This window comes from Ambystoma mexicanum, chromosome 4q (assembly GCF_040938575.1).
Source record: "Ambystoma mexicanum isolate Mex_15411 chromosome 4q, UKY_AmexF1_1, whole genome shotgun sequence".
Lineage (NCBI taxonomy): Eukaryota > Metazoa > Chordata > Amphibia > Caudata > Ambystomatidae > Ambystoma > Ambystoma mexicanum.
In genome coordinates this window covers 1173203877-1173221742 of record NC_090928.1, presented here as the reverse complement: position 1 = coordinate 1173221742, position 17866 = coordinate 1173203877, and the positions used below count along the sequence as shown (strand labels likewise).

The following is a 17866-nucleotide window of genomic DNA, read 5'->3' as shown; positions in this document are numbered from 1 at the left end:
TACATGGTAATAGATACCAATGTAACTGTCATTTCAGGAGAGAAAATCGGCCGTCAGTATTGAAGACACCCACATTTATGGAGTGGAAGACCATTGGGTGGTCTCTAGACTGAGAAATAGACTCCAGTTATTGTTGTTAACAGAAACAGCAGATAGCAAGCCCCTGAAGAAATTCCTGCAGATTGTGTTTGTTAATAGATTAAAGGGAATGAAACATGTTGGGTAAAAGAAGTTTGAAATGGATGAATGGGTGAAATTGAAGTTTTAGAATGAATGAGGAGTGTTGTGTAATTGTTTCACATAGTACTGCACAAGGCACTTTTTCTATTCCAGACGTGTTATAGTATTGTGGCTGTTTTCTATGTGTTTTACCATTTTAAAATGTTAAATTAAACCAAATGAAATACCACATGATTTTTAGTACATCAAGAAATGGAGTGATCTGTACAAAGATTCTTCTACATAAAATGTATATTATTACACTGTAAGACGTGACCCACACTCTTTTGAAACGACATAGACCCAGGAGCATTGTTGTTTGGTATAAGGTTAGTAACCTATAGAGGGGCTGCTCAACCGTATCGTTTGATTACCCTCAAGCCTCCATTGTGTTGTAGAGAGTCAACACAGCTCTCTCTCTCACACCTGTCAGAGGTGATCACTCTCCTGATGTTGGATTTCCCATGCACGATCGTGTTGGGCGATTAAAACAGACAGGTAGGCGATAGCCCTGAGGAGATAGCACTTTTTAACATGATGGGGAGCAAGGGATTCAACCTGTTTGCTCAAGACCTCATGCAAGTATATGGATGTACCCACTTCCTAATTGTTACTAAAGGGGTTTCCGAGGGGGAGATTAGCTTCTATACCTCTAGGGATTGGTCGAAACTAGGATCAGAATCACCAAAGGAAATCTCAAACAGAGCAATAGTGTAGAGGCATCTTAACTGATGACATTGACACCCACCTGGAGAAACAATTTAGTTCTTCGGGCAGACAATGAAAATGCATCTCTTTTCAAAATGCCTGCTCAAAAGTGCCTGTGGATTCCACGGTATTCCAATGAATGCAGACCAACCCTGTGCTCAAGTTTGGGAAACAAAGAGCACAACAGGGTTAGGAACAGAACACAGCTGATAAGACAGTTCTTAGGATTGGTCAACAGTGGCATACAGGTTAACTTTTCAGGGCTGAGGCCATTAAGAAATACCCTGCTGAACTCTTCAGAATGGCGAACAGCCCGATTTATCCAGTTGCACCAACTCAGTAGCAATACAGTGAATTCTATCAATTCTTTGAAGATACGATGGAGCACACTAGGCTGTCATTAACAATATCCATCTATTCCTAAGCAATTCTTACCATGGCCCGTCACAGACACCAAGCTTCAATCATGAAGTGATGGCATTAATGGGATTCTGGAGGTTCCTCAACATGCAGAATCACAAATGGGCATTATTGTGACAGAATTGCGATAAGGAACATTGGTTCAAAATATACACTATTCCCCTCAAAACTTGGGTGGGCAGAGGGGATGTAGTAGGGCATGGTAGGATGTAGGAAAGAGAAGTGAGGGCTAAAAATGGATTCACAGGAGGGGACCCACACATTACCAAACCGAAATGCAAAGTTAAATTCTGCACATCAGAATTGTGCAGGTTGATGACGGGACCTCGTACAGCATGGGTGAGAAACCAGAAGGTGTCTCACCCGCTAGTCCACACAGCTCTCTCTCTCAGGTAACCGGGGCAAGGCCATCACCTTTGGACCCACACCCTGGGAGTGGACCAATGTGGGAGGATCACCTGGATAAGGGGTCTTTGGGAAGTGGGATGCCGGTTCCCTTCCCCCATACCAGCTTTACCCCATCCTACTAGGTAGAATACATGGAAACCTTAACCCCGCCCCCTTTTCCCTTCTCCAACACTTCCACATGGAAAGCCCGCTCTGGGAGAAAACAGACTAACACCTGAGCAGAGCATCTGACACATGTCCCACTACAATGGTCAGGCAAAAACTGGCGATTACTCACACCTGACTTCCATTAAACTTCCCCACACTGATAAAAGGCAGAGCACGAAAGCACACTCTGAGCAAGGCAAAGCACATGAAGGAAAAGTAGTTTTGTGTCGACAGCAGAGCGAGGGGAGAAAGACGGGAAACCAATAAGGGTTTGCAAGGAAGGCAATACCCTTGACCTTTTCAGCAAGAAACCGTTACTTTCACAAAACCTTCGAGGCAGAAAGCATAAGGCCAGGAAACCAGACTGAAGAATCCTGCACTGTGTGTCAGAGATACCGAAGGCTGTCCTGCGCAACTGATCAAGGCAGGGAGGAGCAGCAGCAACAAATGTGGTATCGTCCTTGGCTCCAAGAACAAAGACGCCTCAGAGATCAACACAGCTGGTCAGTTGGGGAGGCATATGCAAGACCGGTCTGTGTTGAAGTCAAGGTTGCAAGCGGCAAAATTGTAGAACGAGCACTGAAACGAACATTGTTAAACTTGTGTGATGAAAGACGCGAGTAAAGCTAAACTGCTGCTGAATGTTTAAACTTGAGAAGGATAACGTTGACAGAGTGGTCTGGCACTCTGAATGTGCCCAATCAAAGGTCTCTGAAAGGTATCCCGCCAAGAGAAATGAAAGTAAAATATTGTAAGAGTATTGTGTGAAGTGAATCGAAGTGGTCCTGCAACGGTTTAAGCAAAACCCATCATACATTTAAAAGTCTTCGATTTTGATACTAAGAGGATCCAAGCCTGAACAAGGGAGATCCATATCCAGAGGATCTGAGCCCGAAAAAGGGAGATCCATATCAAGAGGATACGAGCCCGAGTAAGGGAGATCCATGGTCCAAGCTCGAATGAGGGAGACCAAGTGTGAACATTGTGATAAAAATGGAGTGTCAGCCTGAAGAGGGATACCCATGATGCACATTGAAAGTGAGAACTTGTGCATGTGTAAATCCTGATAGGAATGGAACTTTGAGACTTTGTGTGTTACAACAGATCCTCTGCAGTAAGAGACTGCAATTGGAAAAGAGGCTTTGGCAGGAGGCCCTGATGTCTGTGCTTTGAACTGTATCCTTATTGCCGAGAAGCCAGAGTGCGTGCCGTCTTGTCCCGTGCTGAAAACATAGGGAAGGGGAGCCAACTGCTCAACTATCATGACACATCATTTCTTGAACACTTTTCTTTTGCATACATTGTTGTCCCACACCATTTTGTATTTACAAGTAAGGATTGGCTATAGGTTTATTAGTATAGGCCCTTTTATTTTGACAGAAATCCTTGAACTGTGATCACTTGTGTCTTTCTTCACTGTTTGATACCATGCCTTCCTTACACATGGTAGGAATTGCAATACCCACAATGAGAACCCAAGTCAATCAGATCTCTAAAAATGTACCCTTGAAACAGTGGTACCCCGGAATTGTCGATTTTAACAAAGTGGTTTTCTACCACACTTTAGGGGGACATGACTTGCCCTAACTTTAATCTTTACCTGCTGGTGAAGATTCTTGAGAAGTGGTATTCACACATCCATAAAATGTTAGGAAGAATTCAGCTTCTTTGAAATCTTTAAGTCAGGCTTTAGAGCATTCATGTAAGAGAAGCCAATCTGGTCTACGTTGCAGAAAACATGCTCCTAGGCATGGGTAAAGGGCTGTGTATTTGAGGCCCGTTTCACTGACTGTTGACACTACAGACCATGCTTGGCTGTTGGCCTAGAGTCCTGGCATAGAACCAAGAAATCGTTCTTAAATGGATCGAATTGTTCTTGCAGGGTAGGAGGCAGCAGGTAAGCCTGGCCCACCTGCCAGGCTGTGGGTCCTACAGAGTTCGATCCTCTCCCCATCCGTTTTATGTGTATGTTAGACCTCTGAGCGATATCATGCTAAGGCAGCGGGTACTCTGAGGTAAGGTTCAGGACATTGTGATCTGCAACTGGATAAAGACACCCGACCTCTCCCCATTACACGATATGAACACTGCTGTGTTCTGTTTGACTATATCTTTAACATATGCACACAACTTGCTGCATTGGCCAAGGCGTGGTTATTTTATTTATTAGTATTATTATTTTTTAATCGCAGAACAGTTAGAGGGTTGCATCCCCTTATGTAATCCTAGAATCATTGTTGTATGCTTTTGTATCGACACAGCTGGACTACGGAAGGAACTTTATACAAAGATCTCCATGTGCATAACCTCAAGACTGCAGCTGGTGCAAGACATGGCTAATTACATTTTGAGACAAAGTTTGTACTTCACGCACATCAGCCTCATTATCTGCAGTCTGCTCTGGCTACCAATAGTCTTCTTGTAAAGTCAAGTTGGTCACTATGGCCTTCAAGGCTTTAAAATGTAAAAGGCCACTTTTTTCAGGCCTGTCTGGTGAGCAAGAGAAACACTGCAAACAACCTCCGGTTTCACCGTGCCATGGGTAAATGTGCCTTCTCAAGGGCAATTCCAAAAGTTTGAAAAACAGTGCCACTTGCTTTAAGAAGCACGCCATTCATGTCCCTGTTCCTGCTGTGTTGCATAACCTCTTTTTCTCATTTGTCCTTCACTTAGTAATGTTTTAGGACACTACTTATGTCCTTTCAGGTGTGTTATTCGGTTTAGTGTTTTCTTATCCCCATTAGTGGGGGATCTTTAGTCTCAATCCTGGTACCCAAAGTCGGCGACCTCAGACTAAGATTTAACCTAGCATTCTAGATCAGGGATCAAATTCACCCGGCGACCGAAATAACTCAAGCTTAGGTCCTCTGCTTGAATAATGTACTGCTAATCTTTGCACCTGACTACAATGCAGGCCTAGGAAGAATCACAAATGCGTGGAGGCCATCTAGACAGGACTCCCCACAAAAAAATATCTACAGGCAGTCTAAACATTCCATGGTATTAAGGAAACCGGACAATGTAAAGACTGTTCTACGAGTGCTAGGCTACCCAGCAAACAGAGAATACATTTTCAGCTGCTCTGGACAAGCATTTACTGGTCCCGGGGAACCTACTACGTTCACAAATGATTAAGCGACTGCATATCACATCTAGCATTCAGACACCACACAAATTAACAATTTACTCTTCTGGAGCAGGACATCCTGCAATGCAAGGAGCATTCAAGCTTCTTGCCCCTCAATCAAGAGCACAAAGCAACCATACTCAATTTGGAAAGATACACACGCCAATGCCCTCAATAGGCCTCCAAGCAGGGTGCAATCAACCGACCAACAGCATACAAGGCCCTTCTTGCTGATTTCCTTTCCTGCATCCAAACCTGTCCATTTTGTACAACTTGATGTAATCGCTAGATGGCTGCTAGATATCTAGAGTGGTCCTTTGGTACTGTAACATTATTTCAAATATGCAAAATGATATTAATATTATATTAATGATAGTTGTGTCAACGGCAAGTGAATAAGTAAATATATTCATCATCTAGCTTCGACCATGTCACATATAAAAATCCCCAATTATCAATCCTTGAAGGAACTGTGACAAATCTGCATACAGGAAGAAAATACCGGAGGAAAAAAAAAGCATGCACCAAAATGCCGGATTTGGCAGTGGAAATAAAACCTGAAATCCCATAATGTCAATGAAGAGGAGCAGGGTTTGAGGGGTTATCCCCCGCTCCGCTTGATCAACATTATGGGTTCAGGGGTTTTGCTGGGGTGGACCCCTTTCCATTACATGGACAGGGGGGGTAACAAAAAATAAAAGGGACCCTGAAGCATCAGTTTACACCCATAATTGGGAGATGGAACTAACGTTGCAAAAAGAAGCCTGATGCAGGGAGGCAAAGGCAGGTAAGTGGGGGTATTTCAGGTTAATTCTAAGGGGTAAAGGGGTGGTGCGTAGAGGGGATAAGGGTATTTGAAATTCGAAAATGTCAACCTTGTTTTTTCGCGCTGTGGTAAATCTGCCATAAAATGATGATGTATATCCACAAATCTGGGCTATTTGTCCCTTCTCCCTAGGGGGAGCAATCCCCTTTATGGCTAGGGAGGTGGGCCCACTAAGCGAGACCCTCCCTGGGGGTCTGGGAAAGTGGGACTTAACTGGGAGTGACTCCCCTCGAGGGGACAAGGACTCCATTTCCTATAAGGAACTCTGTATCAAGAATCCACGGTTGGCATATATGGGAATGCAACAGACTAATATTACTTCTGTTTTGAATCCAACAAATAGTGACATTGCCTAAACCTATTTGGCTTCAGGTAGTACTGGATTCCCCTTGAACTCAACAATCGAAGAGGAACAACATGCCCCTTTCAAATACGGCAGCAGAAATAAAGAGACGAGAAACCTTGAAAGGAGGAGAAAGAATCCTACGCTGAGGCAAGTCTTTGACGTGAGAACGTCCTGGAGGGACAGAACTGTACTGCACTGCAGAGCCAGCGGTAGCGTGGGGGAAGAGTGTGTTGGGACAGACTCCCAGGTATGTCAGAGCGATGCTGGAAGTCCACAAACTTAGGAGAGCCCAACTCTCTACCCAGTATATACGGAGGACTCAGTCAACGGCAAGTGCAAACTGCGGTTTATTGCAAGTAAAACCAACAGGCATCAGCACAGGAACATTCATGCACATCTCAACTTCCCCTAGCCCGCAGGCCAGTTTTGATTCAAAAACACGTCACTACTCCGTCATTACTTGGGCAATCCTATTGCTGTGTGGGATTGGCCGACAGGAGTATAATAACCTATATGGGTACCTATATGTGTTACTCTACTAGCTCTCACATGTATAGTGGCTGGCCTGTCCCATCCTCAATTCACTACCACATTGTTGCAGGGTAGTGGACTTACCATTGGTTCTTGCCCGTTGTAATCCACCCCTAGGATACTAAACTGTGATTGCCTAGAGCTGACGTCCCCAGGCCTGGGAACCAAAATGGTGCTCAGCTCACTGTGCTCCTTTTCAAGGTGATGTGAATGACTATGTGTTGGTATTCTAACGTGTGTGTATCACCTTTGCCTTATGAGAATATTCTTCTACGGTAGCAACACCTGTTGCACTCTTGTTGCAGCCTATGTCTGTTTCCCACCGCTGGTCACTGTCCATTGTCTGCTTCGGCTGCATCACATGTTTAAAGACCTCAAAAATGAGCTCTGCAGCTCTGACTTAGAAGGATTTATTAAATTTCTCTGCTGCTGTTCCTCTGTCGTCTGAGAATAGAAATGTGTCCATATCTCTTGTCCTTGACTGTGAGCCTCGTCTCACATGTCATGCTCTCTGTGCAGCCTGAATCGGCTCAGCTTGTCTCTTGCTCAATTATTTGAGGCTTGTTGTAATTATCCTAAACCTTATAATGCGGTTTTTACATTGTCCACGTTATACTATATTCTTTATAGGTAGTCACACTTGGCTCCCGTTAGGTCATATAGGTGCTCCTGCTGTTCCATAGCGTTATTCGTGGTAATAAGTATCTGCAAGCTTTGCTCGGGATCTCTTGTGCAATAAGAGCAATGACAGCATGTATATGTATCTGTCCTCTGACTTTAGAGCTGTGCGCTCGTGTTCTTCATGTATTCGAGAGTGTGTTTGTGCCACGCAGTGCGGATTACACGTATGCTTCATGTCTAATGTTGCTCTGTCGTGACGTCAGCACCGTGGCTCCTTGTTTTTCAGTCGAGACTGTCCATATATGACTCCTTAATTATGGTCTCAGACTCTTCTCACCTGCACTTGGGATATGTCCGAAATAGAATGGATGACTGCAGTGTTTCCTAGCCTTCCGTCTTGTCATGAACTTGGTGGGAGGAGGCAGAGGGGGTTGTCTCAGGATCCCGACTCCCTCTTCAAGAAAAAGCAATAAGGTTGCCGGCAGGCCGGCACAGAGCGGCAAGTCAGCCACAACTGAGACAGGGATAGAAGTACAGTCTCTCCTGGTGGCATGACCATGCTGCAGATGTGGTGGGTATGGGGCCTGCAGAATGACACCGAAACCAGGGTTACATGGAGGAACTAATCTTGTGATCCGAATACGAGGAAGGAGACTGCCAGGATGAGTAGAATCTAAGGAGCACGCATTGCTATACCGGAGGAGCTGGCGAAGAGGACACATGAAAATAATCACGCTGAGATGCTATCCCGCCAGAGCAGAACTGACTAACAGCGGTACTGGGATTGTCCAGCACAGAGGGAGGCGAGTGGAAGGAAAAGAGCAGTAAGCCAGAATGGGTACAGGATCCCTAGAAACCAGAGTCCTGAACATTGGCCATGCCCAAAGAGATCTTCATCGTAGCACACAATTACCCTCTGTTCAATAGACAATTATCCAAATAATATAGGATCAGTGATGGGCGCTCTGAAAAGGTCTGCTAGAACTCAACTGGCAATGCATCTAAACGCAGAGATTTACCCGCTTGCAACTAATTAATAGCTGATGATCCCTCATTTGCTAAAATCTTTCCCTTCAACAATAAACTATTGTCTTCTGACAATGCTGGTGAGTCCATTTTATTAAATAATCTGTCCAGATAACTGAGTTGGATTCAAATCTTCAGCAATCGCACATTTCCTTATTCGTTATAACTGATGATCCATCATCTTTAACAATATTTGTGACCTCAGAATGGGTTGCATAACCCTTAAGAGTTCTAGCTCTAGCTGTATCTACTGTTATTACTTCTAAGCTGGATACCTTACAAAGACCTTGGATTGAGCCCCCACGTGGTGCCGGCTTTCTTTGCCTCCAAGGTCAAAGGTGCCCTTAACCAGCCTAGGGCTCTATTTCAGCTTGTCCAATCGCTTCCACTCCAGCAATGTACAGTTCTGAGCCAACCCCGTCTCAAGCTATTTGTGATTCCCTCTCTGCCTTTTTTGTATCTAAAATCTCTTCTATTCGTACTAACATTAATACCGGAGCTGCCTATGGCCCTACTGAGCCCGCCCACCCCTGACTCGGGGGTCCTGGTCATCGTTTCCCACCTTCATGGAACCTGACATTCTGGCAGCTATTCAACGTCTGATATCTGCCTCTCAGACTGATGCCATTCCCCAGGCCCTGTTGAAGGAAAAATCACAGCCCATTATTTTGCATATTACTAATGTAGTAAATGCTTCGTTCATGGATGGAGCAATCCCCTCCTCACTTAAACATGCTCTTGAGATTCCGCTATTAAAAAAAACTTAGTTAGATCCTGAAGTATTGGCCAATTACCAACCTATTTCACTGCTTCCCTTCCTCATGAAATTGTTGGAAGCCTTGGTGTATCCCTTACTGTCTACATTTCTTGAATCTTCTGCTTATTTTAACTCTTTTCAATCGGGTTTTCGGCCAGGCAGGGGCACTGAATCGGTCCTTAACTCAGTGATGGATGACCTGGCTCGCCTGGTGGATCAGGGTGGTGTCGGCACGGTTGTTTTATTAGATCTGTCAGCCGCGTTCGACACAGTTGACCAAGCCCCACCCTGATCCCCAGGCTGTCCTCGGCCGGGCTGTCTGGTAAAGTTCTTGACTGGTTTATATCATTCCTCCCCGATCGCTCTCAATCTGTTTCCCTTCCATCTTTCTGCTAGAGTCCAGTCCTACTCTCCGGTGGTGTGCCACAGGGATCTGCTCTTTCACCTATCATGTTTAATCTCTACATTAGGCATCTTTTGTCCCTCATTCCGCACCATGGCTTCCGTTACTATTCTTATGCTGACGACACACAAATCCTGGTTCAGCTTGACTTAAATCAAGCTGAGACGGCCACTCGGTTTAGGTGTTGTCTTCAGGAGGTCGGGGAATGGATGACATCCAATTGGTTGAAACTTAACGCCAGTAAGACTGAGGTGTTGGTGGTCGGTACCACTGCTCCTCTCCTTCACTGGACAAATGAATGTTGCCCCTGTACTTGCCCCTCTGCCGGTACCTGTGCTATCTGTGAAGAATTTGGGCGCGACCATCTCATCTCTTACCATGGATGGTCAGGTTGCGGCAGTATGCAAAAGCAGGCATTTTAAACTTCGCATACTTAGGAAAGTTCTTCCTTTCGTGCCAGAAAAATGCCAGGCTCCGGTGGTAGCTGCGCTTGTCATGAGCGGTTTAGACTACTGCAACTCGCTGTATTTAGCTCAGCCACGCTATCTGATTAACAGCCTTCAGCCGCTGCAGAATGCTGCTGCTAGAGCTGTTTTACGGCCTTCTTTCGGCACCCACATGACCCCTTTACTGCAGCAGCTCCATTGGCTCTCGGTAGAAAAGCGGATCTTGTTTAAATCTTTGTGCATGGTACAGCGGGCATTCAACGGTGTGGGACCTGAATACATTCAGGACAAATTCCAGCACTACATTCCCACTTGATGTCTCCGCTCACAATCCGCATTTCTCGTCGTGGTACCCCATTTCAGATTATGCGCAGTGGCGGTTATGCCTGTTCAGTAGCCACCGCTAAGGCTTGGAACGCTCTCCCATTGCTGCTGCGCAAGACCACAGATCACCTCGTCTTTCCTCGCCTACTAAAGACATCTGTATTTTCAATCCTGGCTGCTAGGTTCTTGATCGCTTTCTTAGCGTCTGGGTGCCTTAGGGCGTTTGTGCGCTCTCCAAATATACATAACATAACAAATTACCTGTTAGAAGATGATTGTTTGAGTCGTTTCAATGTTTTATGTGATAAATAAAATTTGGAAACAAGGGATATGGAGGGCTTCTTATAAATATGCAAGTTATTGTCTGAGAGAATTGCTTTAACAGAGGCTCCATTGCCGGGCAGATCAGGGTTATGCGCGATGTTTGCTACTCCGCCCTGAAAGGTGTCCATGTTTTTGAGGCGTATGCCAACTGGGATTTAAATAACCGATGGTTGGGACAGACTGCGACAGAAATGGTCCATTGAAATTTTTTTTTTGTTTTGTTTTTTAATTGTAATCTTTAGTTTATACAAACTTTTATCACAATGTTACATCCATGAATCTCTTGAACTTTCAAAATTAACACAATTTGTTACGTTTAGCCAGCGCGATGCGCTATATAGTCTCAATTTTTTCTTCTATGTGCATACTGTTCTAAGCATTCTGATCGTCTTTAAGTTTCCTTCATAATCGCATCCATAAAATCAATAGTTGCATAAGTTATTTTCATATTATGACCTGAGATCACCCGGGACCACCATTTGTCAGTGTTTCCGTTTAACGGAAATGAAAATCCCAGGTGGCATGTCCTTTGATCTGAAATTGATCGACATTTTATGATCAAGTGTTGCAGCGATTCAATGTCTTTGTTGCAGTATCTACATAGATTGTCTTTAGTTTTCTTTTCTTTCCTTAACCACTGCATCGCTTTTGGTTTCAGCCGAAGCCGCAAAAATTTATTTCGATGGTAGCGAGATGGACATTTTAGTAAATATTTTGGTTGTACATCTAGTCCATTAGTTGCGCTTCCAAGCGGAATTGCACTGCGTAGGGACACTCTTTGCTCCAAGTTTAAGATCCAACTCCAGGTTCAAAGTCGTTTCTTTACTAATTGTGGATGGACCTGGAGCGACTCTTTCTTGATATCTGCCATCGCCAAAATGTTATCTATTTTGTTGGCCCAATCAGTTAACATGTTTGACTTTACACCAGGTGGGCTTGGCTTGAAGATTTTATACGCTGGTAGCACCGGATTTTCCCTCATTTTGCACAGTACTGCACATGATTTCCAGACTATTATACTTAGTAGAGAATGTGTCGCCAGTTCGTGGTGCAAATTCGTCATTGAGACATAACGTCGCAGTTTGAGAATTTTTCCCCAAAATAGGCCTTCAAGTACCTCCCAGTATTTGGAATCAAAGTTCCATGCTGATTCTGCGCCAAATGTGATCGCTGGTACTACTTTGTTCAGGTAGAACGATAAAATGGGGTGCAGTGAGAATTTTTCATAGTCGTTATGCAGTTTGGTGCCTTGTAATCCATACATAGTCATTCTACTTCTCAAGTCCTGGTACCATAGCCATTCTAGAATCGATGTACTAAATATAATTCCAAGATATCGGATTGAAGTTGATGTCTCGATTATTTCGTCTGTGACATACCATCTATAATTTTTGTTTTTTGACCCTTCTTGTGGGCCCAACTGCATTATCTTGGTTTTTGTAGGATTTATTTCCAAGTCGTTCTTTGTCAAATAGTTGTTTAATTTCGACAACAGCCGCGTAAGCCTATTTGTGCAGGTCTACCAGTACCAGGTCGTCGGCGTATGTGATGCAATTAATAGGTTGAAATGGTCCATTGAATTGGGTTATGATTTGTCCAAGGGCGAATGGGATGCAGTGACTAAACTTGCCGCTTCGGCAAAACTGAATCTTAATCTATGCCTTGTATGGCAAAACATTCTGAGAAGGTTGTGCTGGACACCTGAAAAGATGCATTCTTTGGGTCTCTTAGACAATGATTGCTGCTAAAGATGTGGGAAGGAAAAGGGGACACTAACACATATGCTATTGGACTGTTCAAAGTTTGAAGGTTTCTTCACAAGTGTGCTTTAGAGGGACATGACTTGGGGGTTACTTTTGGTACCAAACTTTGGATTGTAAGAGCGCTTGTTTTAGCTCACAAGCAAATCTTTGAAAACAAGGAAAGATAACTGGCTGAATGACTTGCTTATCCTTTCTAACTATGAGAAAGTCATGTACACGAAAAGGGGGAATTCTCACTTGTATGATGAAATATGGTCATTGTTCAATGACCTCTATGGTTAGCTTTGGTTTGTTTTTTCCGAGTCATGTGATGTTCTGTTTTTGAGTATGATGTGGCAATTTAGTTTTTTTGTGCATTTGTTCAGTGTTTCTTTGTCCTGTAGCTTGGGAATGTTAAAGCTCCACTTTACTATGTTTTAGGTAGAGATGGAAGTTTGACATGTCCTTTGTTTTTACTTCTTAAGCCATAAATGTGTTAGCCATGTTGATGTAGGTTATATCTATGAACTGGTTTATGGTACTTTGAAAGACTATGAGTTAATGTTAAATGTTTTTATACCCCCGCTCTGCTGCCACCTACCTGGTCTCTGGGCGCTCAGGTGCTTCTGTAAAATAAGAAGGTGGTGGGAAGGTTAGTGGGAGGAGCGGGAAGAGGGCAAGAGAGCTGTGATGTGCTGTTGGCAGCTTCAGATCGGAAACACTGTTCGCTGAGCCTGGGTGTGATATTTGGATGGAGGCTGTCATGTGGTGTTGTGCAAGATTCTGTGCATTTTGTTTCGTGGTTGTGCGTTATGAATTACGTATGGTTTGCTGTATTGTATGGCTCTGGTTGTATTTAGGGTAGAATGTGAGGGGTGTTTGCAGAAAGATTTATTACGGTTTGTTAGTGGTACTCATGATCCTTCCTTTTCAATTAGTCATACCTGCCTCACCCCCTGTTGCCCTTCTAGGTTTAACGATGGCTGGTCCCTCAGCGGCCATGGTTCCTGTGCTTCTCTGGCATTCCGTAAACTGTCCGCTTTCTTAGTGCAGGCCCTATTTCTAGCTAGGTGACATGTTCCCTGCCCTAAAGGGGGTTCGAGAGGACACCATTATTATATTTGTTATAGCACTTGCTGTACACGAAAGTTATAAATACATTTTTCTTTTTTTAAAGACACTGACATACCGGAGAGACCAGAGAAGAGAACGAGCGAAGACCACCAAGCTGAGACCATCTCGCTGCAGTATACCTGACAGTAACGGAGGTACCAGGATTGGCCAGGGCAGAAGGAGGTGAGTTGAAGAAAGAGCGTGTAGCCAAAACAGGTTAAGGGAGCCCTAGAGACTTGAGTCCTCACATTGGCCATGACCAAAGCGATCCCCCAGGCTACATAATCCAAGGGGTCAGGAGAGCCCTATTGAAACAAGTAGCATTATACAGTATATGAGTAGAAGCGAACCTTGAGGGTTCAACAAGCAAAACAAAAGCCCAGAGGAAAACTACCAAACTGGTAGAAAAGGGAGGTAGGAAAAATCCCTCTGTTAAAAGCCTATAAGACTTTGGATTTTTGTCCAGAATTAAAACCTTTCCTAAGGAGGTTAAAGGAGGTGTTAAAGAGTCTTCTTTGGTGAAGTGACATTGAACATTTTACTTTGAACTGAGAACAATACCACAGAAATATTATCAGAACCTGGGATGAACAGAACAAAGCCTGAGCCAGAAGCATAGAGCTCTGGTTTGATTTGTTATTTCTTCACAGTGGTAGGGCTAGATAGCAATTAGTATTTTAGGACTAATTGGTATTTTGACATTACATGAGCATCCTTAACTTAGTTTTGCATGCACAGAAATACCTCTTAGTGGTAGGGATGGTTAGGCATTTTCTCTTTTAGTTTAGTAAACACACTTAAAATTTCCTCCTTTACTCCTTCCGTTTCTCCACAGAACCCTTCACCGAAAAGGCCCATATGTACTCAGTTATGCTAGGTCTTCAGTTATTAAAGAAAGATGACAGCATTTACACACCATAATTGTTTAAAACTTGCTCATAATACAATGATGGAACATTCACCTTTAGGTTTTTAAAGCAGTGCTGGATCTTGCGCATGTCGGCCCCAACATCTAACGTGCACTCAGGATCTGTGTCTTCAAGAAAACATTTCAGAAGCTCTTCCAGCCTGAAAGGATAAAGGAGACAAGAATGAAACATCTCCCTTTCGATGACTTTTATACATAGTAGCTATGTTTCCCTCAATGCCTGCAAGTTGATAAATAAAAATGCAAATCGGTTCAAACATGGTGAGCTCCTTGTGTCTTCTTCAAAACTAACTAAAAAACCCACATATGCGTTAAAAAGTGCCCACAAATTTGCCAAAGGGAAAGAAAGCACTACATCAAATCTACTGCCACACCATCTTGAGTAGGTCTGGCTACACACCAAATCTCCCTCCTACCACACTATATGAATAGGTCGGGCGGGCACCAAAGGGAAAACAATGAACCTGAAAGGTAGCCCTGCTCCCTGTTTGATAGCGGGCAAAGTGCACAACTGTTCCCTTGAGATGCTGATCAGGCACAAGGAAAAAGGTGACCCAAACAAATACAGACATAACTCAGTAATAAATTATCAGTCAGTTAAATTTGAATAAAAGAAAAACAATGTACTACACCTGAAATAGAATTAGCATCCAAACAGGACATTCAGATATCTACCTATCCCTCTAATAAAATGTCTCACACAGGAAAGCAGTATGTGAAATTTCGAGAGTGTATCAAAATCGCTTGCTAAAAATTATGTGGGGGGGCATAGGAGTCCTTCAAATGTGTCAATCACAAGTACCCTGTCCCTTCACATAGTGAACTGAAGCACAAGAGAAGGTGAATTCCAAAAAGGGTCTCACACATGGTTGTCACCACACTAACACATCTCCTTGAAGCTTGGAAGGTCCCATATAATATGAAGAGTCTGTGGGGGTGGGTTCTTGCCTTTGAGCCAAATAAAAGGAGGGAAAGAAAAAGAAGACCTTTTCTGCCAAGAAGTCCCTTGAATAATCTGTTTTTTCAGAACAAACGCACCCTGGCTACTGGATGTGGCATCATGGAAAACACAGATCCATCAAAGGTTGCAAATAAATGCAGAAGCAGGGATGGACGAGCCCTCTTTGAAGTCTGATGAGCTCCTCAATTACTGTCCAAACACCCACCTTGTTTGAGGAAATTGCAGAATAGGCCATCTGTCTCCAACTGCAGGCCACATTCACCACAATAGTTTTCTCCATTTCTATCAGTAGGTCATGTGCCGTATACTCACCTTTACACTGCTTCCATTCTGGTAGTGGGTGATGCACTTAGCATTTCCAATAGAGGAAAGCCCAAACCATCCCTCCCTACTTACCTTGCTTGATTTATGAGCAACATTTGAAACTGTCAACCACTATCCCCTCTTGATTACCCTTTCCGATTGTATTTTTATTTTCCCAAACGGGTCTAAAATGGTACGTCCCATGTCTGGCAGGTCTACAGCAATTCATCCAAATGTAGATATTCAGACTAGTCACCTGGCGCGTCTTGCCAAGGTTCCATACTTTCCCAAATATTATGCACTCTTTACATGAAACCATAAGGGGTGTGAATACCAGAAGAGGACATCATTAATACCAATAGTTTTGACTACCAAAAAAAGAAGGAGACACAAAGGATTATTTATTTTTTATTTGCAAGGTCGCTCAAAATTCAGCATGAAAAGTGTATAAGTCCTTACGTTGACTATTCAAACAACAATAACCATGGAAAGGTACTAAGAGGACAGATTACCCTAGCCCAGTGGTCTTCAAACTGTAGGGCTGGTCCTTCTAGGGGGGCTGAAAGGAGGTCGGGGGGGATTTTAGAAAGTGTTTAAGGGAACTGAGAAATGTCTATAGAAAACATGAGGAGTAACAGTGTTGGGGGCAGAAACAATAGTTCTACTCAATGAGTGCTCAGCCACAATGATTTTACTCAAGAGGGTGACTTGGCATAAAATGTTTGAATACCACTGACGTTGCCATCATTTATATATATCAACACTGCTGATTACTCCTGTCATCTTGAAAATAGTCTCAACTGCGGTGAGAGAATACCAGGGGAAAGAAATGTCAAAATGGTAGGGTATCTAGAACAGCACACATTCCCACCAATAATTGGCAATATTGAACCAAACGTGAACGAATATATATATATATATATATATATATATATATATATATATATATATATATATATATATACATATACATATATATATATATATATATATATATATATATATATATATATATATATATTCAAATACGTTGTATGTAGCGTAGATGAAGCGACATCCTATGGGTGCTTGGCAAGAGGTGTATTGACTTGTACTTACTACACGGTCGATTCTGTGATTTTGCCTTCTTATTAGATGTGTCACCCTACTTACAATCAGCCGATACACTACTATTCAGTTTGTTTTGCGACTATACAGACACTCTGGAACTTCATGTATCACATTTTCTGGATGAAGTCTGGCCAGAGAATGCTGGATGACAAAAATGTACCAATAAAACTATCCCAAATTACTGTGGGCCTGGTATTTAAGTTAATGTGCTTTCAACATTTTCTGAATTTAAGCAGTAGGCAACATACAAGTGTACTTTGGGATATTCTTTGGGATAGGCTCTGTAAGAAACCAAAGGGTGTCTCACCTACTAGTCCCCTGGGAACTCTATCTCAGGTGGCCAGGGCACAGCCATCGCCTTTGGATCCAGACCCTGGGAGTGGACAAGTGTGGGAGGATCACCTGGGTGAGGGGTCTTCAGGGAATGTGGGTGAGTCGACCAATGGAAAGATGCAGTATTCCCCCCTTTCCTGTACCCATGACCCATCCTATTTTATAGGATTTTCCAAAGTCCCAACTCCCCCACCCCCTTTTCTACACAGCAGAGGAAGACGGCAACAGAGTAAATAGGCTAACCCTTACATATCTCATTGAACATGTCCCTCTAATCAGGTCAGGCAAAGTCAGGCACATGACTTTAATTATATACATCTGACACCAATTAGCTCTCGGAACACAGATAAAAAGCGGAACATAGAAACACACTCCGAACAAGGTGGAACACGAGAAGGAGCAGAACGTCTGGAGAGAAGGAGATCCCTGCAGGAGGTCATTTCCTCCAAAGAGCCATGAAAAACATGTGGAGAAGGCCAAATCCGAGACAAGAAGACTACATTGTGTGTCAAGGATGGTGAACAACAGAGTTGGGGAGGTGAGGCGAAGCCTGTGGTATTAACCTTGACTTGTGAATTAAAACTGCAAAGACAAGAAAGGAATGCACACAGCCGGTGAGTTGGCGAGCGACATGAAAGGCCGTGTGTGTTAAGGAAAGATTGAAGTTGCAACAGTATATCGCACAATTGAAGGCTGCATGCATGTGGATGAGACGCGAAGGAATGCAGGCCTGTGGTGAACTT

At 43.5% G+C, this 17866-nt stretch overlaps 1 protein-coding gene across 1 annotated transcript in view; it reads right to left on the bottom strand.

The window, feature by feature from the left end:
• Window positions 1–17866, bottom strand: part of KIF6 (kinesin family member 6) — a 2002255-nt gene that overhangs the window by 1126817 nt on the left and 857572 nt on the right. Inside the window, exon 11 of the mRNA XM_069608751.1 lies at window positions 14451–14556. Coding sequence (XP_069464852.1) covers window positions 14451–14556 — 106 coding nt within the window. The remainder of the gene's footprint in view (window positions 1–14450; window positions 14557–17866) is intronic.